A 26076-nucleotide genomic window follows, 5' to 3' on the forward strand; every position below is an offset into this window, starting at 1 on the left:
TCATAGGTAAAGCACTCGGAGTCCCTGGCACTTAGGAGGACTCACTAAATGCTAGTTGTTATTATTAACACTGATAATGGGCCAAGTCTGGCCTAAGAGGGCACCCTGTGGTTTCCATGCCCCCGCCCAGTGGGGTGCACTGATCAGAGAGTGGAGTGGTCTCAGGCTCTGTGGAAGACTGACACTTTGTTCATCCCTGTCCCCCTCCCCTGCCAGCTGGGCAGATTCAGCCTCCCTCAGCCTTGTGGACAACAATCATTCCTACAATGCACAGGACAACCCCCGCCACAATGTCACTAGTGCCAAGGCCACACTCTAACCACTAGGCATACTGTCTACTCAATGGCCTCCTTCCTCTCAGGACGAAGGCCAAAATCCTCACCTGGACAGCAAGACCTGAACAACCTGACTCTGGTTGCCCAATTTCTCTAGCCCTATCTTGGGTCTGTCCCCCTGCCCTCATTATCTGGCCACCACAGGGTTCCTCCAGGGTCCCAATCTCCTTCCATCCCCAGAGCCAGGATCCTTCCTAGCTGCTCTTACAGCACTCGCCTACCTCCAACTCAGTCCTGGCAGTCATGGCAAGTAGAATAATGGCTCCCCAAAGATGGCCCCCCAAAGATGTCCACATCCTAATTCCTGGAACTTGTGAATATGTCACCTTACACAGTAAAAGGGACTTTGCAGCTGTGATTAAGGTCAACAACCTTGAGATGGGAGATGATACTGTATTACGCAGGTGGGCCCAATGTCATCACAAAGGCACTAATAAGAGAGAGACAGGATGGTCAGGGTTAGAAAGAGGAGATGTAAAGACAGAAGCAGAGAGAACATGTTTTGTTGTTGGCTTTGAAGGGGGAGGAAGGGGCCACAAGCCAAGGAACACAGGAGGCGTCTGTTGTTACTGTTAGCTGTCATCAAGTCAGCCCCAACTCATATCAACCCCATGCAAAACAGAACAAAATGCTGCCCTGGCCTGCGCCATCTCCTTGCTCAGTTGCAGAGCAGACCATTGTGATCCGTGGGGTTTTCGTTAGTTGATTTTTGGAAGCAGATTGCCAGGCCTTTCTTCCTAGGCTGTCTTAGCTGGAAGCTCCTCTGAAACTGCCATGGACTGAATTATATTCTCCAAAACATGTGTTTATCAATTGGGCTGGGCCATGGTTCCCAGTATTGTGTGATTTTCCTGTATGTTGTAAATCCTGCCGCTATGATGTTAATAATGGAGGATGGGTGGCAGTTGTGTTAGTGAGGCAGAACCCAATCTATGAGAACGGATTGTGTCTTGAGGCGATCTCTTGAGATATAAAACAAAGAAGCAAGCAGAGAGACGGGGGGCCTCATACCACCAAGAATGCAGCACCAGTAGCAGAGCACGTCCTTTGGACCTGGGGTCCCCGTGCCTGAAAAGCTCCTCGACCAGGGGAAGACTGATGAAAAGGCTAACAGAGAGAAACCCTTGGCCTGGAGCAGACGCCCTGAATTTGGACTTTCAGCCTACTTTGCTGTGAAGAAATAAATTTCTCTTTGTTAAAGCCATCCACTTGCAGTGTTTCTGTTACAGCAGCACTCAGTTACTAAGACCAGCATCATAGCAGCACGCAAGCCTCCCCTGACAGACGGGTGGCGGCTGTGCGTGACGTGCATTGGCCAGGAATTGAACCTTAGTCTCCTGCATGGGAGGCAAGAATTCTACCACTGACCCGCTAATGTCCTCAGGAGGCCTCTAGAAGCTGGAAAAAGCAAAGAAGTGGATTCTCCCCTAGAGATTCCAGAAGGAGCCACCCATGCTGACAACACTTTGATTCTAACCCCATGAGTCCCATTTTGGACTTCTGCCCTCCAGAACTGTAAGGTAATAAATGTGTGTTGATTCATTACAGCAATTGTAAGAAACTCATATGTTAATGATCGGCTGAGTGTCTCTCCTGGCTGTATCTGGTCATGGAACTGTCTTTCTCACGCTGGTGCTCACAGTGGCACACAGTAGGCCCTCAGTAAAAGTTAGTGTACTGATTGCTCAGAGAAGAACCGGTTTTGAGAGCTAGCCCAACCCCTCGAGACAGGAACCACAGCCACAAATCTTTACATTTTTGTTCCTTCTTCCAAGGTGTGGAATAAAATTCAAATGAACCACCTATTCCAAGGGCAAGGTTTTAATTATATTCCGGCCTCATTCTCTGCTGACAGGAAAGCTAACTCTCTGCTAACTCTGAAGCCAAGTGCCATGTCCCCCCATCCTTCTGCAGCTCAGAGGGCACCCCCTCCCCCACATCTCCTTTGCCTAGATGACTGCCATTAAACCACAAGCTCCTTCCAGTCTCCCCGCCCTTCCTTGCAGAAGGAGCCAGGATGCCAAGGCGAGGGACCACGTTGAATGAGCGCGTGGGCTTTGGTCAATGTGAGTTTGAGTCCTGGCTTCATATAATCAGCTCTGTGATCTGGGAAAGTGGCTCAGCTTCAGAGTTTCTGCTTCTCTGGAAGGTGGAGACATGAGGATACCACCTTTGCAGTGTGACGAGGAGGAAATGAGATATCCTACATCTCGGCCCAGTGCCCAGGCAGGTGAAGACATGGGTGAGACAAGTCAGCAGTGAGGCAATACGGCAGGGTGGGGACTGCGGTGAGCTGGGGAGTACATGCCCCACTCAAGGCAGCTGCCACTCAGCTCTATGCACTCTTTCAAGAATTCTGCAAGAACATGGCCCAGGGGCTGAAAACGTCCTGTTTCCTGATCTGGGTCTTTTCCGCATGTTGTGTTATTGTGTGCCATTTAGTTGATTCTGACTCACAGCGACCCCGTATGATGGAGTAAAACTGCCCCATAGGGCTTTCTAGGCTGTCTTTACAGGAGCAGATCACCAGGTCTTTTTTCCCATGGAGCCACTGGTGGATTCAAACTGTGTATTTTTATATGTAAAAATCCATTGAACTATATACACTTACGATGTGTGCCCTTTATGTATTTATACCTTCAAAATAAACAGATTAAAGTATTTAAAGAAACAGGTGCCCTGGGTTATCAGATCTTCTGAGTTTTCAAAAGAAACTTAAAATTTGGGTTTTTATATAAAGTCTCCCAACTTTTCAATGACAGAAACAAATTCGTACTTTTTAAAGTACCATGAGAGTCTAGACTTCCTTTCACCATCAATCCCCTCTGTGGGGTCTAACACCTAACACGTTCAAGGCCAGCTTCAGCATCTTGGAAGAGAGGGTAAAGGAGCCAGAACGAGTCCTTGGGTCTCTCAAAGAACATTCATTATCCTGACGCACCTCTAGCCGGTCCACTTTGGCATAAATGCTGCTCATCTCCATCACTTTGGCCTTTAGAAGTGGGATGTTTTCCTCCAAGATCTGTGAAGTGTCGCTTCTGATCTGCAAGGAAGAAACAGCTCATCAGGCCCTCGGCCCATCATAGCACCGCTCGCCTGCTTCTGGGGTCTGTCGGAGTCTCTGCAGACCTGCCGATGGCCAAGGACTGGCCCAGGAAAAACCCAGGGGCCTAGATGGGGACCAACTACATTGCCTCTTGGGACCCAGGCCAACCCACATACAACTTATTGACTGCAGATTAACTGTTTCCCCCCAAAAACCCAGCAACCCCAGGCCTAAATGACCCCAGCTCTAAACCACCGAGCTGGAGCAAATGGAAAGAATCAAAATCTCTTCTCTAAAGCAGTCGAGCTAAGCCGAGTCTTCTCTGCACTGCAATTAGTGATGTTAATGGGTTGATAATATTCATCAATAACGGTAACGAACCACTACTCCCATGTATTCAGGCGCTTCCTACATGCAGGCACTTGCTAAATCTTTTCCATGCTTCATCTAATTTTCAACTTCTGTTTGGAAAGACCCCAAAGCTAACAGAGAATTTTACAAAACCATGTCATTCCCTTCAGCACCAAAGTAAACCTCTGTTTTCCCTTAAGGACCAGCCTAACTCTTCAGTGAACGCACGCATGCAGACGTGTGTGTGTGTGTGTGTGTGTGTGTACACATGGCATGTCCATTTTCATGCTCACACTACTATGTGCAGAGAGGCTGTATACAGAATGTTCTCAAATTCTGAGGCGCGTCCCTGAATCCCCCTGGGAGAAGCCTGTCAAATGCTGATTCTCAGGCCTCTCCAAGTCTGGTCCAGTTTGTCTGGGGTTGCCTGGGAATCTGTGTTTTTAGCCTTGACTTCAAGGCATTGCTGGAGTGGGGGGTCTGGGAATCACAGTAAGAGAAACACCAGCAGGTACACTGAGAGCTAGGGCTCTGGAGTTTGAATTTAGCTCTACCTACCATGAGCTGTGTGACCTTGGGCAAGTCACTGCACCTCTCTGGGCCCTCCTTTGCTATCTAGACAGTGATGCAGTTATGAAAGTCCTCGCTTCCTTGGACTGCTGTGAAGATAACATGTGTAGAGCAGATTCTGGCATGGGGTGTGTGGGAGGCAGCTTCTGTCCCCAATGAGCCCCTCCTGCTGGCAGTCATGCCCTTGTGTAAGCCCCTCGCCTAGATGGTGGGCTGGATCCAGTGACTTGGTTCTAAAAAAGCCTGGTGTCACTGAGTCAATTCCGACTCACATCTAATGAAGACCATTCAGCAAGTAGTGAAAGGTCACTTCTAAGACTAGATTAGAAAAGACCGTCGCTTTTGTCCTGCTAGCTCTCCCTCCCACTCCGGCCTCTCTCTCTCCCTTGCCCTCTCATTGCTTGCCCTGATAAAAGCAAGTTTCCACATTGGAGAGGCCCATGTGGCAAGGAACTGCGGGTGGCCTCCAACCAACAGCACTGAGGCCCGCAGTCTGATAGCCCCTGAGAAACTGAGTCCTGCCAATAGCCACACGGTGAGCTTGGAAATGGATCCCACCCTAGCTGAGCCTGGAGATGACCACAACCCTGGCCAACACCTCGACTGCAGCCTGTGAGGGGCCCTGAGCAAAGGACATGGCCAGGCTGCACTTGGATTCCTGACCTGCAGCAACTGTCAGATGATAAATGTCACTAAGCCACTAAGTTTTGGGATAATTTGTCCCGCAGCAATGGACAACTATCACAGGGGGGACAACTCAGTACAAGATTTTAACTTTAAAAATATTTTTGAAAACTGTACCTGTACCTGTTTTTTCTCCTCTTTCTGCTGAAGTAGATGAGATTTCTCTGTGGTTCCCACGGAATTCTACTCTCACTGCCATTCAGAATGACACTCTCCCTGCTTGTCCTAGATTTCTCAGGAGTCCTGCCATCTGAGGCCCTCAGCCCACCACCCTGCATGTCTGACTCTCCCCTCTGTTCACAGCATTGCCCTACTATCTCCTTGGGTACCCGGCTCCAAGCCCAGTGCCCCTGGGGCACTGCTGCTTTCTTGCCCTGATGCCACAGGTCAAGCGTCAGCCCTGAGGGGGTGGGACCTGGCATCAGGCTACCCTCTCCCACTCTTTTTCCCAGTGACCCCAGGTATGTCCCTTAGCCTCCCTGTGCCTCAGTTTCCTCATCTATAAAATGGGGATCATACTAGTGCCTCTCTCACAAGACTATACCCAAAACCAAACCTAGTGCCGTCGAGTCGATTCCGACTCACAGCGACCCTATAAGACAGAGCAGAACTGCCCCATAGGGTTTCCAAGGCTATAAATCTTTATGGAAGCAGACTGCCACATCTTCCTCCTGTGGAGCAGCTAGTGGATTTGAACCCTTGACCTTTTGGCCAGCAGCGAGCATTTAACCACTGTGCCACCAGTGCTCCTTCACAAGACTACAGTGAGGATTAAACAAGAGCCTCTATGGCCGAGTGTGGCCGACAGATGTGCCTCTTTAAGCCCCAAAAGGGTTTTGGTTTTTTATTTTGATTTAATTTCCAACTTTAAAATTCAAGTGGGGCTCCTAAGAAAAAATGGCTTAGGCTTGAGTAAGGAAAATATAAGATGATCCAGAGGCATCTTGGAGGACCAGAAAGGAAGGAAGTGTTCAAAAAACAAAAAGACAGGGGCACAACAAAGGGACACAGGAGCCAACCTAGATGAGCTCCCAGTGCCAAGGCTGGAACAACAGAAGCCACAAAATCACAGTGTTGGGGTAGGGCCCCAAGTAGGAAATAAATATGCACGAGTCCATAGCGATACAAACAAAGGATTGAACGGAGTGTGGCGAGGGGAAACCAGCAACATTACAGTGGAGAAACCTGTAAACACCACCTCAACCAGCAATCCAGGTTCACATCTCAGCGGCGTCAGAGGGACGTCAAGCCCCCCTTGACATGACTTGATGAGAATGGCAACCCCCGCCCTGTGGTATTCTTTCCAAAAGCCCATAATCCCAGTCTGTTGTGTGCCATCCAGTTAATTCTGACTCACAGCGAGTGACCCTACGTGACAGTGCAGAGCTGCCCCATAGGGTTTCCCAGCTGCCATCTTCACGGGAGCAGATTGCCAGGTCTGTCTAGCTGTAAGAAAAACATCAGACACACCCACATAAAGAGACCCTCTACAAAACACCTGACTAGTACTCCTCAAAACTGTCAAAGTCACAAAAACAAGGAAAGACTGAAAGTGTCGCCGACCAGAGGAAAGCTGGGGGATGTGACAACTAAAGGCAAATGTGGCAGCCTGGATCAAGTCGTGGAACAGAAAGGGGACACTAAGGGAAAAACTGGTGAAATACAAGCCCAGTCTGGAGCTTAGCTCCTAGAAATGGACATTGTTGGTGTCTAGGTTGTGACGAATGTGCGTGGTGACGTCAGATGATAACAATGCGGGAAGCTGGGTGAGGCATATACAGAGTCTCTGGACTATCTTTGCAGCTTTTCTGTAAATCTAAAACTATTGCAAAATAAAATACACAAATATGGTTTAAAAAAATTTTTTTCCCAAGTGATTAAGTCTGGATTTATAACTTCTCTTGAAAAGTCAGCAGCTTTGGCAACACTGGGCCTGTGTACCAGGCACCAAAGGCTGGGGCTGAGCAGCCACTGTCCCCTCCAGATGGGACCTGAGCTCACCAGTGTCCACAGTCCCCGCCCCAGCCTACTGTCTCACACCGCTGCCTTTGCTAGTCTCCAGGTCCTGCCTGGCCCCTGCAGTCCCCTACACTTATTACCCTGTGGCAGGGAAAAGTCCTCAATATCCCTCCTCTCTTCCCCAAGGCCAAATTTCTAGAGAATTCATCACTCGCAAAGCTAAATACAGGAGAAAAATCCCGCCATACAACAGATAGTTAATTCCGTGGCAAGGTCAGAGCACAATGGACCAAATGCAAATCTGTTCTTTTTGTTAATCTCAAAGAAACAAATAGGGGGGAAAAGTGAGGCTCAATAGGGACTGGTCTTCCTAGCAGCCTACAGGAGTAAAGAGAACACAGCAGAGAGGAGATTCAGGGAACACTCCCTGTCTTCCTCCAGATCCAAAGGAAAGCAGGAATAGAGAGGGCCTGTGGGCACAACAAGAGGGCCCCTCTCTGAAGACACTTCTCCACCAGCTAACACTGTGCACATTAGCGCATGTCTGGAGTCTCAGGGTAGAGTAAGCGGTTACTGCACTCGGCTGCTAACCGAAAGGTTGGAGGTTCAAGTCCACCCAGAGGTACCTCAGAAGAAAGACCTGGCAATCTGTTTCAAAAAAATCAGCCATTAAAAACCCCAGGGAGCACAGTTCTACTCTGACACACTTGGGGTTTCCATGAGTAGGAACTGACTCAAGGACAACTGGTTTTTTTTTAGGGGTGCTGTCTACAGCTGCCCAGAAGGTACACTTCAGTTATTTAGAGGGCAGGTAGGGAATGGAGGTAAGCCTTGGGGGGCTGAAATACCTCCCAAAGGCTTCCCTTGCTTGCACCACTTGGGGCCGGGAACCATGAAGGGAAGCTTCAGGCTGCTTATCAAAGGCCCCATCAAGGAGGACATCTTGCCACACGCTGGGAATGGATCCCATGATGCAGGAGCTACTTTATATTATCTTCAGCCTTACTTTATAGGTGACGAAACTAAAGCTCAGAGAGGCTAAACCAGCCGGCCCACCACCGCAAAGCAAGAAAGTGGGATGCCGAGGACTCCAGGTTGGTCTGAGAGCCGGCCCACCACCACAAAGCAAGAAAGTGGGATACCGAGGACTCCAGGTTGGTCTGACAGCCAGCCCACCACCACAAAGCAAGAAAGTGGGATGCCGAGGACTCCAGGTTGGTCTGAGAGCCGGCCCACCACCACAAAGCAAGAAAGTGGGATGCCGAGGACTCCAGGTTGGTCTGACAGCCGGCCCACCATCACAAAGCAAGAAAGTGGGATGCCGAGGACTCCAGGTTGGTCTGACAGCCGGCCCACCATCACAAAGCAAGAAAGTGGGATGCCGAGGACTCCAGGTTGGTCTGACAGCCGGCCCACCATCACAAAGCAAGAAAGTGGGATGCCGAGGACTCCAGGTTGGTCTGACAGCCGGCCCACCATCACAAAGCAAGAAAGTGGGATGCCGAGGACTCCAGGTTGGTCTGACAGCCGGCCCACCATCACAAAGCAAGAAAGTGGGATGCCGAGGACTCCAGGTTGGTCTGAGAGCCGGCCCACCATCACAAAGCAAGAAAGTGGGATACCGAGGACTCCAGGTTGGTCTGAGAGCCGGCCCACCATCACAAAGCAAGAAAGTGGGATACCGAGGACTCCAGGTTGGTCTGAGAGCCAGAGCTCTGCAGACACGTTCAGTTGCGTCTATGCAACACCAGCCTGCATCGTGTCTAAAACGCATCAAAAAAAGCCTGCGTTGTGTCTAAAACCCATCAAAAAAAAAAAAAGCACAACCAAATTAGATGCCAAGATCTAAAATTCAGGATATTTTCCTTAAAAACTCAAATTTCCAGCTTCTTATGGAAACTCAGAAGACCTGGCCGCACTGAACCCATGTTCACGTGGCAACAATTGGCTGGAACTGGGTGATAGCTGCCCCTTTGGTTAACCACAGTCCCCACTACTCCCTAGAGTCTTCCCAACACGGAGCCCATGGCCACTCTGTGCACTGTTCTTCTTATAAGGAGGTCAAAAGGAAAGTGACACGTTTCTTGTCTCACGCCTAACCCACTTCACACCACCATGTCACCCATTTGGTCCCTGGGAGGATCTGAGTTTACAGGCCTCCCGAGAGAATCAAAGCTGTCAGTGGAGAATCGTCACTTTGTGAGCCTCTGCCAGGACAAATCCCCAAGCAGGTTCACCATCCCAGGGTAAACCCTTCCCTTGTCCATTCTCCCACCTCCCCAGGGCTAGTCTCCGGAGCCCAGAAGGCTGGACAGTGGGTACTGAGGTCATCACAGAGCAAAGATGGCTGTCCAGGCTGATTCAAGGTCCTCAGGGAAGGAATGCCAAATGCACTTGACCCAAGAACACACACCAATGCCAAATGCAACTGCTGGGCTCAGGCCAGCTGGAAATTCTCTCCATTTCTAAGAGCGAAGTAGGAGTCTGCTCCCTGCCAGAGGTGGGCCCAAGGCCACTGGAGTCTCAGAGGGACCAGTTGAGCTGCCCCGAGCCCCGGAGGTCACCAAGCTAGAAGGCCTTAGAAATGCAGTTACTTGTGGACATCATCATCAGCTGTAGCTCTCTAGTGCTCTGATAATGACGACAGTAACATCAGTAGGTACCGTGCATTGGTCACTTCATATGTGGCAGGCACTGTGCTAAGTAATTGCAGGTAGTCCCTGGCCTACGATGTACTTGAGTTACGATGCATTGCACTTAAAATTGTCCTTTTTCTTTTTTGTACGTCATTGGGAATCAAGAGGGACCAGTCCCTGGAGAAGGATATCATGCTTGGTAAAGCAGAGGGTCAGCGAAAAAGAGGAAGACCCTCAACAAGACAGACTGACACAGTGGCTGCAGCAATGGGCTCAAACAAAGCAATAATTGTGAGGATGGCGCAGGATCAGGCAGTGTTTCGTTCTATTGTACATAGGGTTGCTATGAGTCGGAACCAACTCAACGGCACCTAACAACAACAACATCCTCAGTAATACACACTACATACAACGTTGTAGCGCGTCAGTTGCTGATGTTATCATTTTCAGATGTTTAATCACAGATGTTCAAATTTATGATTTACTGCTCAAAATGCTGCTGTTTTGAAATGAAAAGCAAAAAAAGAAATACTCGACTTACATCAGAACCAACTTACAATGGAGTCATTGGAACGGAACCCTGTCATGAGTTGGAGACCACCTGTAGTCTTAATTCGTGTAAATGACACACAATAAAGTGCCCAGGCCTTACGTGAAGAACTCGATGAATTTATTCATGTCTTTACATCTGTGTAACTGCCACCCAGATCAAGCCGTAGAACATTCCATCACCCCAAAGGCTCCCTCAGGCCTCTTCCCAGCCCTGGCCATCTTCTCAAGAGCTAACCATTATTCTGACTTCTCTTACCATGGATTAGTTTTGCCTATTTTTGAACTTCATATAAATGGAATCAACCAGAATATATTCTTGTGTCAGCCTCTTTCACACAACATCATGTTTCTGCGATTCATCCATGCTGCTATGAATAGCAGGTCATTCTTTTTCAGTGCGGTGAAGTATACCAAGGTACGAATAAACAACAATTTACTGCTGATGGACTCTGGGTTGTTTCCAGTTTGCAATATTATATACAAAGTTGCTGTAAACATTTGTGTTCAAGTCTTTATGTGGACATGTTTTCCTTTCTCTTGGGTAATTACCTAGGATTAGAATTGCTGGGATACAAGGTAAATGTATGTTCAACTTTAGAAACTGCCCAACTATCTTCCAAAGTGGCTGTACTTTTTCGCATTTGCATCAGCAATGGACAAGAGTTTCAGCTGCTCCACATCCTTGCCAACACTTGGTATCGTCAGTCTTTTTCATTTTAGCCATTCCAGCGGACGTAAAGTTCACATTCCTGCCTCATCTATTCCTCACAGTAACTCTTTGGAGGTGGACACCAGCTGCAGTGGATGAAAGATGGGCACAAATGCTTTAAATTTTCCCCCTGAAGGAGTGGGGTCTATATTCTCTCCCCTTAAATCTGGGAGTCCTATGTGACTTGACTTGACCAATAAAATATAACAGAAGGGACACTCTGTCAATTTCCACATCCAGGCCTCAAGATACTTGGCAGCTTCTACTTCATGTATTTCAGACTGTTTGCACTAGGGGAGGTGACTGCCATGCCATGAGGAAGCCCAGGCTAGACAGGTGAAGAGGCTGCATGGAAAGAGACTTATGCCAACCAGGCCCCACCTAGAGCAGCTACCCTAGTCCAGGCACTAGGCAAGTGAGGGAAGGAGCCAAGGAAAGCATTTCTGCACCAGTGGGGGCCACGTGGCTCAGACACATGGCCTCAGATGAGCAGTCCCAGTCACCTCCAGCAATCAAGTCATCCCAGAAGAGACCCCAGAGAATGGAGAGCAGAGAAAAGCTGTTCTCTCTGTGCCCCCGCCCTTGATTCACATAATAAATTGGCTGTTGGTTTAGACCACTAAATTTTTAAGTGGTTTGACGTAGCAATAGATAATCAGAACCATTATCTCCATTTCACAGAGGAGAAAATAAAGATTTAAAGACGTAACACGATGTGCCCAAGGTCCCACAGTGGGAAGATCAGAGCTTGAACTATCAACAATTAGCATTGTCTAAGTTCCCTGGGTGGCCAAATGGTTAAGTGTTTGACTACCAGCCAAAAGGGCGGTGGTTCGAACCCACCTGGAGGCACCTCTGAAGAAAGCCCTGGAGATCTGCTTCCCAAAGATCACGGTCCTGAAAACCCTATGGAGCGGTTCTACTCTGCACACAGGGGGTCACCGTGAGTTGGAAATGATTCAACAGCAACCAATAACAACGAGGTCAAAAGGTCCCAGGCCCAGGGTAGTGAATGAATTTCAGTCAGACAGTGACCAAGGGCCAGCTGGTGGAGGAATTAATGCACCGGACAGGAAGCTGGACTTCATGTCTAATAACTGGATTTTATCAGAAATGAAGCAGCTTCTTTCTGAACTACACGGCACAGAGCCTGGCTTCTCTCAGGCCTCTAACGTGATCAAGCAGCGCTTCCGAAGGCTGAGGCAGTGACCCTGCAGACAGTGGTCCATGATGTGACATTACCCTGGAGGCCTCCACGCATCCCTAGCTCGAGTTTGAAAACAGCTAGAAAGAGAAAAGACGCCCCCACGCCTTTTCTTGGTTCCCCGGATAACTGGATGTCCCTCTCTGAGTTACGGAGCCCATGACAGAAGACATACCAGGTAAGACAAGCATCAACTGTTGGGTCAGAGGGAGGTCCCAGAGCATAGATGGCATCTGTACCTAGCATCTGTTAGGGACTGAACTATGCCCCCCAAAATACGTGTTGTAAATCATAACCCCTTTACTTGTGGTTATAATCCCATTTGAGAATGGTTTTCTTCATGTTAATGGGGCAGTATTCGTGCAGGGTGTGTCTTAAATCAATTTTTTTTTTTCTGAGATATAAGAAGAACAGACTGAGCAAGCAATGAAGGAAGCAAGCACTGATGAGGGAAGACAGATGCCACATCACATGAGATCTTCAAGAAACAAAGGGACAGAAGCTGAAAAGAGTCAAGGACCTTCCCCCCGAGCCAACAGAGAGAGAAAGCCTTCCCCTAGAGCTGGCACCTTGAACTCGGACTTCCAGCCTCCTAAACTGTGACAAAATAAATTTCTGTTCATTAAAGCCACCTACTTGTGGTATTTCTATTATCGCAGCACTGGATAACCAAGACAGCATCGTTGCAGGGACTGCAAAACTCAAGACGCCAGTGGGGGCCACAGAGCACCAGACATGAGCAGAGCAGACTGGGTACATCTTAGCAACGTAGACACACTTCATTTGTACAGTAAACACACTGAAAATGTCTTCACTTCCACAAGGAAGCATGTTCTCTTCCATTTCTTGAAAGGCGGGGCCCTCTTGGTCTGGCTTTATTTTCCCACTCTCAGCAGGGCCACAAGTAAAGTGAAATAGATTCTACCGTAAGCAGGGATGGTGACAATCTGGAGAGACACACACCTGTCCACAAGGGGTGGCTACTAGGCAGGTCTAGCTGATGCTTGCCAGGTATTTTTCCAGAAACATCCAGCATATCTGCAAGGCAGGGTTGGGCCCTTGGGTCACCTGTGTGTGACCTAAGCATTATTCTTTACATAATGCATCTCCAGGCTTTAAATTGGGAGAACTGTCCTAATACTGCCTGTGACACAAGCACAGGCCTCTTGCCATGGGAAGCTTTGAAGTTTTCAAGGGAGGGACAGCATGGGCCTGTCTCCAGCCTATCCAAGCTGATTCCTACTTCTAGTTCTCCTCTCAGCTGGATGGTGGGTCTGCTTCACAGAACGTCCACCTGGGTGATGTGACTGGGACTTGAGAACCAAGATGTTCCTGGGGTCACTAGCCCATGCAATCTTCCAAACCTCCTTTCCTTGCCTTGTGCTCCATCGTTCTCCACGTGGAGCCCAGGAACACCACACCCTCAGTTCTCCTCGTCTTTGCACAGGCCAGTCCCTCTGCCTGGATGCCCTCCCTCCCCATCTGTTGAACTCTTTCTGTCCCTCCTTCAAGCCCCAAATTCCTTACCCCCTGCTCTTAGAAACTGTCATGGATTGAATTATGTGCCCCCATAAAATCCATGTATCAACTTGGCTGGGTCATGATGGCCAGTATTGTGTGGTTGTCCTCCATTTTGTGATTGTAATTTTATGTTAAAGAGGACTAGGGTGGAACTGTAACACCCGTACCCACATCACATCCCTCATCCAATGTAAAGGGAGTTTCCCTGGGGTGTGGCCTGCACTACCTTTTATCTCTCAAGAGATAAAAAGGAAAGCGGGGGGGGGGGGGGCGGGGAGGAGGAGAATGTCATACCACCAAGAAATCAGTAAGGGGAGCAGACTGTGTCCTTTGGACCTGGGGTTCCTGTGCAGAGGAGCTCCTAGACCAAGACTAATGACCTGGACCTTCCTCAAGAGCCAACAGAGAAAGCCTTCCCCTGGACCTGATGCCCTGAATTTGGACTTGTAACCTACCAGACTGTGAGAAAATAAATTTCTCTTTGTTAAAGCAATCCAGGTGTGGTATTTCTGTTATGGCAGCACTAGATGACTAAGACAGAAGCCTTCCCAATTTCCCAGGCAGAATTTAACACCTCTGCTCAGGAATTGCTTTGCGCTTGAGTACGCCCTCATGACAGCACTGGGTGACAACTGCTTGTCTCCCCCAGTAGACTGGGGGCCCAGTGAGGACAGAGATGGATCTGACCCTCTACACCCTCAAGTTCACCTAGTCATGGAAACAGGCCCAAAGTTTGGTGATGAAGAAAAGACTAGCCAGCTCATTAAAAGCCTATTTTGTTACTCAGCTCCCACCTGGACCTACATCTGAACTCAAAACTTGGCTCTCAAGAGTGAAAAACCACATAGGTCCTCTTGGGAACAGTTCTAGGTTGTTTACTTCTGTCCCCAGAGGCTGACACATGGACTGGCACAGGGCAGGCACTTACATGTCTAATGAATAAATGGGGATAACATGGTGGCCACCATGATGGGTTGCTTCTAGGGAAAAAGAGATGAGGAATGAGCATACTTTGTACCAAAGCAGGTGTTCAACAAATGTCTGGGGCTGTTATTTTTGCTCCCTTGGACTCTCACAAATGCCTCTCAGGTACCAGATCCTCGGCTTCACAAATGCAGAAACTGAACTACTGTACCCAACTGGGTAAGTTTCTGCCCTCCAGGGAAAGGCAGAACCTGGTCACAATATGGAGCTCTACCCCTTGGGCATCCAGGCAGAAGGAGGCCCAAACCAAATTGTTGGTTTGCTTTAATAAGCTTGGAAACGTCCATAAAATTCCATTTCTGCCCCTAGGGAACCTATATCCAACTAGCAATAATCCTGAAAAAGTAAGACTCTAGACGAGACTTCTAGAGAATCTGGGGTGGAAACCATGTCTTCTAGGCCTAAGGCATTGTCTTTCATCTTCTTCCCTACCTAGCCAAGGAGATTTAACCCAACAAAGCAGGGTAGGAGGCAAAAGCTGAGAGAGCAACAGGATTCAGGAAGGAACTGGATGCCCAACCCCACCACAGGCTACAGTCCGGCAAGAGGCTCCTCCTAGGCCTCACAGGCCTGAAGCCATTTCCTGGCTGTCTCCATGTTTGCACTGCGAACTGCGCAGAGCCAGAGGAAAGTTAAATATAGTCTTAGCATCCCCGCTGAAGGGCTCCCTGCATTGGTGCCCGAGAGTGCCACCTTGTGGCTCACTCCTGGCTCCTCTGTGGAATAAAAACCATCTTGAGGGAAGGACGTTATCAAGATGGCCGCCTCAGGAAACACTTGGGGTTGAGAGAGAGAGAGAGAGAGAGTGTGTGTGTGTGTGTGTGTGTGTGTGTGTGTGTGTGTGTGAGAGAGAGAGAGAGAGAGGGTGTGTGTACATGGTTTTTCCTGCTGCCCCACTCCTTCTGGTTGCTAAGTCACTACCAAAATGGCTTCCCCAGAAAACTAGGGGAAGGGCCTGAAGTCTGGGCTGGGCCTAATCCACACCTCACAGCAGACACTCACCATGTCAGTCAGGCTGCAAAACTCTTCCAGCCTGAGGAGCATCCCTTCGATAGCCTCCTCCACCACCTTCGCCTGAAAAGAGACAATATCCTGGAGATTAGCAAGTGGTTTCCAGGGAGACAAACGCCCCGTCATTTTTTTTTTTAAGTGTAAAATCTTAGGATTATGTGCCCAGTTCCTTCTAGACCTCCTTCCCCTTTTCAAAAGCTCTGCAGTGTCACTTGAAATAGCGATAAAGTGACAACAATCTTGATGCCCATCAACAGAGGGCTGGGTAAAGCCACTGAGGAACATCCCTCTACACAGCTTTCAAAAAAGATGGGATCAATTTTTAAGCACTGATGGAAAATAACAAAGCTACCCCTTACTGTCCCCATTACAGATGAGAAAACAGGACAGAGAGGTGAGGTAAGTTGCTCAAGGTCACACAGCTAACCAGTGGTAGAACCAGGATTCTAACGTAGGTCTTGAGTCCACAGCCTCAAGGCCTGCTCTAATAAACACTGTGAAATGCCCCCTGAAAAACCACAGAGAAAAAGCAAGCTACAGAATATGTAGACTATAAACCTATCTTTATAACAACAACAAAAATGTATGTAGATCAACAGACAAAGGCCTGGACTAATATGTACCAAACTGTTAATAGCTAGGAGACATAACTCCAACATCTGTCACTTTGTTGTACTGAGGTGGCTTGCTTGTTGCTATGATGCTGGAAACTATGCCACTGGTATTTCGAATACTAGCTAGGTTGCTCATGGTGGACAGCTTTCAGCAGAGATTCCAGGCTATGACAAACTAAGAATAAAGGTCTTGTGATCTACTTCCAAAAATTAGCCAATGCAAACCCTGTGAATCACAACAGAATGTTGTCCAATATAGTGCTGGAAGATGAGCCCCCTAGATTGGAAGGCACTAACTACACAGTAGCCACAACGATGAACTCAAACATACCAAGGATCATAAAGATGGCGCAGAACCAAGCAACGTTTCATTCTGTTATACGTAAGGTTGCCGTGAGTCGGAGTCAACTCGACAGCAACTATCAACATTGTTGTTTATCTTGAAATTCAGATTTAAATGGCCATCTTGTAGTTTACGCAACAACCCTGGTAATGGTGCTCACTAAGCTCAGGGAGCCCTGGTGGTGCTAGGCTGTTAACTCGAAGGTTGGCGGTTCAAACCCACCCAGCAGCTCTGCAGGAGAAAGATCTGGCTATCTGCTCCTGTAAAGATTACATCCTAGGAAACCCTAAGGAGCAGTTCTACTCTGTCTCATGGGGTTGCTTTGGGTCAGAATCAACTTGACGGTACAAACAGCATCAATAACTAAGCCCAGAGGGGTAGGAACTGGGGAGTGGGGTCTGACAAGGGAGATGTGAATGTTGTGTTACTTGTAGACTCAAGTAACACTCAAAAGCTACCAGAACCAGGCAGTCACATATTGTAGACTTTTGTACACTCAAAAGCTATCAGAACCAGGCAGTCACATAAATGAGTGGCACGGGCCAGTGGGGCTTGTGGTGATCTGGAAAGACCCTGAGGTTCTAGAGTGGCCAGCCACCACCAGCCATCAGGAAATATAGGCCCAGGGTTGCCAGATCTTTCCATCTTTCAAGAGAAGCCAGAAATTCTAATTTTACGGAAAAGTCCCAATTTTTAAATATTGGCACAAATTAAAAAAAAAAAAAATGTTAGCACTCCATGGGTCAAAGAAAACGTGAGTGAAAGGATCTGCCAGTTCACAGCCCCTGCTTACACATGTGTGAAAATTAGCTTGAATTTTTATCCCCTCAAGTATGTGCTACTTTCTTGATTTATAAAACACCAGTCTTTTTTTTTTTTTTTTTAATTACCAGGGCACCACGTACAATCTGAACCACTTTCTCTAGTGTTCCCAGGCCAAATCATTCTGCTGCAGGGAGGCGTTCCCAGACATTTCTGGGCAAGCCTTGTGCCTTCCCCCCGCACCTGAAGGCTCCCCTCACCGCCCACTCATCCCAGGAGAAATGTTTACACAGACCCTGTACCTGCTGCCTCCAGCTCGAGCCGTCACTACCACAACAGAATAAACGACTACGCAAAAGACATCTTGCTGGCTGGAGTATAAATAGTACTGAGGGCAATTTTAAACTCTGGAACCTGCACCTCACAGCTGGAGCTATTTCTGCACCTATTTCTGTGGAGACTTGATGGAGACGAGGGCCCTGGTGGAGGGAGGACTGGGGAACACACAGGAAGTCCCCCCCACCCCAAAAGTAAAATGGTGGTACAAAATGTGATTACTGCACTAAGAGAAAAGGAGAGCGGGGGAAGGGGAAGGAAGGCTGGTCGCTCCTTCTGATCCCAAGGAAAGCAAAAGAGAGAGGAAAGGTAATGGAGGCCTCCTAGGAAAACAGGTGTCGAAGACTCGCTTAGGGAGGCCAAGCCTTCAGGGGAGACAAAATTCCACAATCCTGCCGGATGGGAAGTCTCCTTCCCAAGACATTTATAACGCTCTTTGCTTGTAGGAAATGCATCTCAACCTCTACTGAGTCGTGGGTATGTTCAGAAAGGAAGTCCATCTGTTCTGGGTTCAAATCCCATCTTCCCTTTTACTAGCCATCTGACTTTGAATCCAGTGGTTTAACTTCTGTACTTCTGGCTCGCCCGTGACAGGAACCACCACACCCATGTGGCAGGGTGCTATGAAGTTAAACCAAGGAAATAAATGCAGCTAAGTCACTCAGCAGAGTGCTGACACACAGTAGGTGCATAGTAAGTGGTTGCTTTATGTACCTCTCTCAGGAGATAATAACACAAACAGTGGGTAAACATTATATATGGACTCCACCACCGTCTGACGGTTTGTGTACAGGGGCAGCTTCTGTGTTGCTATGATGCTGAAAGCTACGCTACTGGTATTTCAAATACCAGCAGGGCCATCCATGGAGGACAGATTTCAGTGGAGCTTCCAGGCTAAGACAGGCTAGGAAAAAAGGCCTGGCAATCTAATTCCAAAAAAATTAACCAATAAACACCCTATGGGTCACAACAGAATATTGTCTGATACAGTGCTGGAAGATGAGCGCTCCAGGTAGGAAGGTATTTCACAACATCTGCAACAATGGACTCAAACATATCAACGATCAGGAAGATGGTGCAGGACTGGGCCATGTATCATTCTGTTACCTATAAAGTCACCTAGTGTGGTAGCCACCTCGGCTCCAGCTGGTTGTACCAGGTGAGAATGTACCAAACCTGCTTTGTTCAAGACAAACAGTAACACCGATATTTATGTAAATCCCCATCCTGTCAGAGCTGACTCAGCGGTAACTAGTAACAACAACGTGGATTATCTCACTTGATTCTTACAAGAACCCTATACGGTAGGTGCTATAATCTCTCCCCTTTGTTTATGTATTACTAAACAGGAGAATCAGAGAGGTTAAGTCACTTGCTCAAGGCCACACAGCTAATAAATAACAAAGTCAGAATTTGACCCTGAACAATCTGATTTTAGAGCCAAATTCATAACCTCTGAGATACTCTTTGGGGAAAAATGTGCCCCCTTTATTGCTGCCTGTCAGCTGTGGTCGCTCTTCCCACCCCCTCCCCAGGTACCTAGGGCAGTGCCCAAGAGCTGGAGGCTGTGAAGAACGCATCTGCTAACTGGTCAGCTACAGGAGGAACAAGTCCAGCACGTTTCTAACAACAGGAAAGAGCTCAGATTAGCCACCCCGCCATGCCCACAAATCACTCACAGGACAATTTTCTCTGGAGCTAATCCCCTAAGTGGCCTCAGAGAGGAGAGTCCTACAGGCTGCAGCCCACATGCCTTTTAAACTAGCCCATAAGCAACATGAAAGCCTCTTGGTTCTTTGCAACTCTCTGGCATAAATTATTCCGATCCCAAGGGGAAGGAGGCAAACGGCTCACTTTAAGTGACATTCAGGGAACGACCGGCCAAGATGGCGAGTGGACATTTTTTAACATGTAAATCACGGCGCCGCTCTCTCCTTCCACATTCCCTCTTCTCCCTAAGTGCTGCTCCAAGCTTCCCAACTGGGCATACCAAAAAGCTGACAAGGGCACAAAACAACACAGAAAGATCCTCCATCGTATGGTTTCCTCCAACCTAACAAGCGTAAACACCACGGTCCAGCTGCTCAGGCCGCACACCATGGAGCATCTGGACGCCTCCCTTTCTCAGCACCCCTTCCCCCAATCCAATCTGCCAGCAAACCCTCTCGGTTCCATCTTTAAAACGTCTCTCTGATCCAACCACTCTTCTCCGTCTCCGTCACCACCACCCTGGTTCAAGGTGTTGTCATCTCTCGCTGGGACTAGTACAGCAGCCACCTCAGCTCCAGCTGGTTGTGCCAGGTGAGACTGTACTAAACCTGCTTTGTTCAAGACAAACAGTAACACAGATATTTATGTAAATCCTTCCAATTCCAAAATGTTCAAAACTAATCTAAAACTTCTTAGAACACTATGAGGGCCAAAAGGAGCCCTGGCGGTACGATGGTTAAGAGCGCCACTCCTAACTGAAAGGTTGGCAGTTCAAACTCACCCAGCAGCTCTGAGGGAGAAAGACCTGGCAATCTGCTCCCGGAAAGATTACAGCCTAGAAAGCCCTATGGAGCAGTCCTGCACTGTCATATGGGGTCACTATGAGTCGGAATCTGCTCAATGGCATCTGACAACAACATGAGGACCAAACAAAACATGACTGCCAGCTGAAAGTGGCCAGTAGACTGCTAGTCTACCAGGGTCTTTAAAACACAAACATGCACTGTTCACGACAGGCAAATCTATAGAGATGGACAGCAGATTAGTGGTTGCCTAGGGCTGGGGGGCGGGGGGCTTCAGGGGTGACGGCTATGGGGTGTGGGCTTCTTTTCAGGGCGATGAAAATGTTCTAACACTGATTGTGGTGATAGGTGCACAACTCCATGAATATACTACACGCTATTGAATTGTACACTTTAAACGGGTAAATTGTATCATACATGAATTATAGCTCAATAAAACTGTTAAAACACACACATTATACACACACACGAACAAAAACACTCAGGAATCCTTCTAGAATCCACAAGACCCATTCAGTCCAGCCCAGGAACTAGGGCCCCTTAAAACTTGTACCTTTTGTTACAACATTTTTGAAGAGAAGCCAGATATTTGGACTTTTATGTGAAAGCTCCTACTTTTTAAGAGTTGTCAACTCTGTAGCATTTTTTTTTTTTTTTTTTAATCAAATCTCCATGCCAGCAGGCGGACACTCACTTGCAGCCACATGGAGCCCAGGGCCAGTTTCTCGGCCCTACAGCCAGCTTCCTCCAGTCAGGCAGGGCCAGGGTCAGTGAGTACATGATGGGAGCGAAATGAAAACAGGCCTGGGACCTCCCTGTACCCAGGGCATGCCATCAGGAATGTCGCCACTTCTCTGAAAGAGTCCATGGTGGCTCCTTCAGATGACAGCCAAAATAAAGCTCTTTCCACGTCTGTGCTGACCCTCCCACCAGCTTAACCAGGAGGCAGAAGAAGCAGCCTCAACTCTGTGGGGTGGATGAAGGGGAGGAAAGGAAGACAGGAAGACCCTGCGCTGGGCCAAGCCACCAACAAAGGGCCGTGATGAGTAAATTAAGGGACTCTCTGAATAGCCCCAGGTTTGAGATGGAAACCAGGAAGGGCCTCGCAGCTTACAGGATAACCCACTTCCCAAGCAGGGGGCACAGGACCTCCTTCCTCCCAGGTCCCAGAAGCTGGACCAACAGAGCTCCCATCCTCCTCCCGAGACAAACCATTGACCTTGAGACTCAAATGTCCAGAAAGGGCTGACCACTCCACTCTAACTCACTCTAACCCTGACTTCCAAGAAGGCCAATTTGGCATCAGCAACCAAAATGTAAAATGCATATACCCTGCAGAATGTAATCCACGTCACCGAATCGTACATGTAGAAATTGTTGAGTTGGTGTGTGTTCTGCTGTGTGTATTTTCAACAAATAAATTACTTTTCTAGTGCACCTACCCTTGGACCCAGTAATTCCCCTCTTAGGTATTTATCCTACAGACACATTGTACAACTGCAAAATGAAGCACGTAGAGATACACACCACAGTGTACTTTGTGACAGTAAACAGTTCCACGTAACCTAAGTGTCCATCACTAGGGGAATGGCTACAAGAATTTAATTCAGGCAAAGAAATTCTGTTTAGCCGCTAAAAATAACTGGGTAGCTCTACACACAGGCGTATGGAAAGATCTCCAATATATACCTGTTGCCGTCGAGTCAATTCCAACTCACAGTGACCCTACAGGATGGGGGAGAACTGCTCCATAGGGTTTCCAAGGAGTGGCTGGTGGATTCCAACTGCCGACCTTCCGGTTAGCAGCCATGCTCTTAACCACTGAGCCACCAGGGCTCCTTCCAATATACAGCAAGTGAAAAAAGCATGGGGAGGCAATGGATGGCATGTGGGGATATATACCTGCCATACCTATCTGGAAGGAGACAAAAGAAACCCAGGTAGCCTTGGTGGAGGGACCCAGGGGCTGAGGAACCGGGGTAGGAGGAAGCTCACTCATCACTCTCTGGACGCTGGGGCCTTCTGAATTTTGTAATACGTGCATATACTGCTGTTGATGTTAGCTGCTGCTGAGTGGCCGCTGGCTCATGGTGACTCCCTTGCACAACAGAACCAGATGCTGCCTGATCCTGCACCATCCCCATGATCAGTCGTGGACTGAACTGTCATGATGCATAGGGTTTTCACTGGCTGATTTTCAGAAGTAGATTGCCAAGACTTTCTTCCTAGTCCATCTTAGCTGGAAGCTCCACTGAAACCTGTTTAGCATCAGTCTTAGTTATCTAGTTCTACTATAACAGAAATACCACAAATGGAAGGCTTCAACAAAGAGAAATGTATTCTCTCACAGTCTAGTAAGCCAGAAGCCCAAATCAGGGCGTCAGCTCCAGCTGAAGCCTTTCTCTCTCTGTCGGCTCTGGGAGAAAGGTCCTTGTCATCAATCTTCTCCTGGTCTAGGAACTTCTCCACGCAGGGACTCCAGGTCCAAAGGGTACGCTATTCTCCTGGCTCTTGTTTCTTGGTGGTCTGAGGTCTCTCTGCTCACTGCTCTCTTTAGTATCTCAAAACAGATTGGTTTCAATACTCAATACATGGAAGGTCAGCTCAACTGGACTGGACCAAGAGCAAAGAAGTTTCCAGGATAAAATGAATGCTTCAAAGGTCAGCAGAGCAATGGTGGGGGTTTGGGGACCATGGTTTAAGGGGACTTCTAAGTCAGTTGGCAAAATAATTCTATTATGAAAACATTCTGCATCCCACTTTGAAATGTGGCGTCTGGGGTCTTAAATGCTAACAAGCGGCCATCTAAGATGCATCAATTGGTCTCAACCCACCTGGAGCAAAGGAGAATGAAGAACACCAAGGTCACACGACAACTAAGAGCCCAAGAGACAGAAAGGGCCACATGAACCAGAGACCTACATCATCCTGAGACCAGAAGAACTAGTTGGTGCCCGGCCACAATCGATGACTGCCCTGACAGGGAGCACAACAGAGAACCCTTGAGGGAGCAGGAGATCAGTGGGATGCAGACCCCAAATTCTCATTAAAAGACCATACTTAATGGTCTGACTGAGACTAGAGGAATCCCGGCGGTCATGGTCCGCATACCTTCTGTTGGCACAGGACAGGAACCATTCCCGAAGACAACTCATCAGACATGAAAGGGACTGGACAGTGGGTAGGAGAGAGATGCTGATCAGGTGGACACTTGAGACTGTGTTGGCATCTCCTGTCTGGAGGGGGGATGGGAGGATAGAGAGTTGGAAGCTGGCAAAATTGTCACAAAAGAAGAGACTGGAAGGGCTGACTCACTAGGGGGAGAGCAAGTGGGAGAATGGAGTAAGGTGTATATAAACTTATATGTGACAGTCTGACTTGATTTGTAAACGTTCACTTGAAGCTCAATAAAAGTTAATAAAAAAAAAGAGATTGGCTTAATCTAATCTTGTAGATTGAGTCTTGCCTCATTAACGTAACTGCCTCTAATCCCATATCATTAACATCATAGAGACAGAATTTGTAACACATAGGAAAATCACATCAGGTCACAAAATGGTGGACAATCACACAACACTGGGAATCATGGACTGGCCGAGTTGACACACATTTTTGGGGGACACAATTCAATCCATGCCAGCATCACAGCAACACAAGAGCCTCTACTGACAGATGGGTGGTGGCTACACATGAGGTGCATCAACTCCCCTTGTGTATATATGATGTATTTTTAAAACTAAACTTATTTTTTAAAAATAAAACCAGCTCATTTACTTTAAAAGAACCATAGGCCAAATTGCCCTCACGGCTGCACAAAAGGAATAATTTCAGATCCCAAGACAGCTAAAGAGAGCTGGTGACTCATTTGGAGCGAGTGTTCAACAACTGTGTGTTTTGCAAACCCAAAGTTGGAATCCATGGCTAGTCTGATGCCCACAGATGCAGAAAGTAAAATTTGGGATCTTCATTCACCACCAATGAAGGGCTGACGTTGCCCACTTCCAAATACTGCATATCACCGCTCTGCGTGTCTGCCGCTCACCCGCCTTCCCTCTTGCTCACTTCCCCAGCGCCTGGCCTGGGGTCTACATCTAGAACCTGCTCAGTTAACATCGATAGAATGAATGAAGAATTGATAGCTAATGGTTCCCAACCACTTGCAATGGACCAAACGCTGCACTAAGTACTTCCTGGGAATCACCTCGTCAACCCCACAAGCACCATGAGATGAGGCACTGCGTGGGGCCGTGAGCTCAGAGCCAAGACTTGAACCCACGTCCTCCCACCACCCAGCCTGCCCAGGGGCAGGGAGGCTGGGGGCCCAAATGTCTGCAAAGGATGTTGTTCCCACTGATACTGTGTTACTTAGTACCAGGAGCTGTGGACAGAAGAGGTCCCTCCTGCTGCTTGGAAGCAAGGCCCTGCAGAGCCTGGGGAAGGTCCCTTTTGTGCACAGACAGGCTGGGCCACGTTGACCAGGTCCAGGCCAGCTGTGGGAATCACCTGAGGAATGCGGAAAAGTCTAGCTCTCCAAGGCGGGCCTTCCTTCACGGTCCCACTGTGATCAGCTCTCCCAACAATCAAACCCGGTCACCTCCAGGCTTAAAACTCCCCCAATAGAGCCGTTTAAAGTGTGAAGCCCAGATGCTCCACACCAATTACATCAAAATGTCCAGGGGTGGGAGCCAGGATGTTTATTTTTTTTCAAAGATCCCTAGTTGACTCCAACGTTTGACAAGGTTTAGGAACCATGCCCTATATCAGAGGTTCTTAACCTCACCCCCACCCTGAGATCAATTTAATGTAATGCCTTGTTTATATAGACAGGAGCTCCTAGGTGGTGCAAACAGTTAACAAGCTTGGCTGGTAACTGAAAGGTTGGAGGTTAGCGCCTACCCAGAGGCACCTTGGAAGAAATGCCTGGCAATCTACTTCCAAAAACTAGATTAAAAACTCTATGGAGGGGGACCTTACACCACCAAGAAAGCAGCACCAGGAGCAGAGCACGTCCTTTGGACACAGGGTCCCTGCACCTGAGAAGCTCCTTGACCAGGGGAAGACTGAGGACAAGGGCCTTCCTCCAGAGTTGACAGAAGAGAGAAAGCCTTCCCCTGGAGCTGACGCCCTGAGTTTGGACTCGTAACCTACTAGACTGTGAAAAAGTAAATTTCTCTTTGTTAAAGCAAAAAAAAAAAACTATGGAACACAGTTCCACTGTGACACATATGGGGTCACCATAAGTTGTAATCAACTCGAGGGCAACTGGGTTTTTTTACGCATACATGAAAATATGTTTTTTTCTTTTTTTTGCCATTTTAAATTTGCTTATGGAAAATAGTAGCATGTGGTACACGGCGATATGCATCTTGCTGTTTTCACTTAGCGTTGTATGTTGGAGACTGCAGCAAATCAGCACGTTTGGAGCTGACTCACGATGCAGCTGAGAACTGTCCTCTGCTCAGGGCATCCGTTTGTTACCAGCCGAGCTGATGGGCACTGAGGTTGTCTCCGATCTTTGGAAACCTGTTTTAAAGCCTCTCGGTCGATGCTGCTGAGGGTTAGCCACACTGGAAACCCTCAGTTCCAGGCTGACCCTTACCCAAAGCACGACGGCCTGTGGTAAGAGGCTGTCCAAACCCCCGAGGATGGCATGTCCACTCCTGGGCAGTTCTGCGGTTAGAAGGTTAGAACTTCCTTCTGAGGAAGCTGCCCCTCTCCAGGAAGCCATCTTGACCCTGGCTCCTCACAATTCTAAAGGTTCTCGTTCAGGGAGCCCAGCCAGCACAGGCCTCATCCACTTGAACGGCCACAGCAGTCACTCTCAGGTCTCCCTGCTACCATGAGGGCCTTTCCAATTCATTCCCACACTGCAGCCATTGGGGGTCTCTAATCCACAGATTGGGTCACATCAGGCTCAGCCCTGCTCCCAGCTTCCACCCATGGCCC

The 26076-nt window shown here is 48.3% G+C and overlaps 1 protein-coding gene across 3 annotated transcripts in view; it reads right to left on the reverse strand.

Annotated features, from left to right (window-relative positions):
• BCAS4 (breast carcinoma amplified sequence 4) overlaps positions 1–26076 on the reverse strand; it is a 60833-nt gene that overhangs the window by 29192 nt on the left and 5565 nt on the right. Inside the window, exons 2-3 of one of the 3 annotated variants that reach the window (XM_049869868.1) lie at positions 15554–15625; positions 3277–3378 (exon numbers count right to left, since the gene is read on the reverse strand). In XM_049869868.1, the coding sequence (XP_049725825.1) occupies positions 3277–3378; positions 15554–15625 (174 nt within the window). The remainder of the gene's footprint in view (positions 1–3276; positions 3379–15553; positions 15626–26076) is intronic. The other 2 variants (XM_049869869.1, XM_049869870.1) reach the window with 2 other exon arrangements.

This window comes from Elephas maximus, chromosome 25 (genome assembly GCF_024166365.1).
Source record: "Elephas maximus indicus isolate mEleMax1 chromosome 25, mEleMax1 primary haplotype, whole genome shotgun sequence".
NCBI lineage: Eukaryota > Metazoa > Chordata > Mammalia > Proboscidea > Elephantidae > Elephas > Elephas maximus.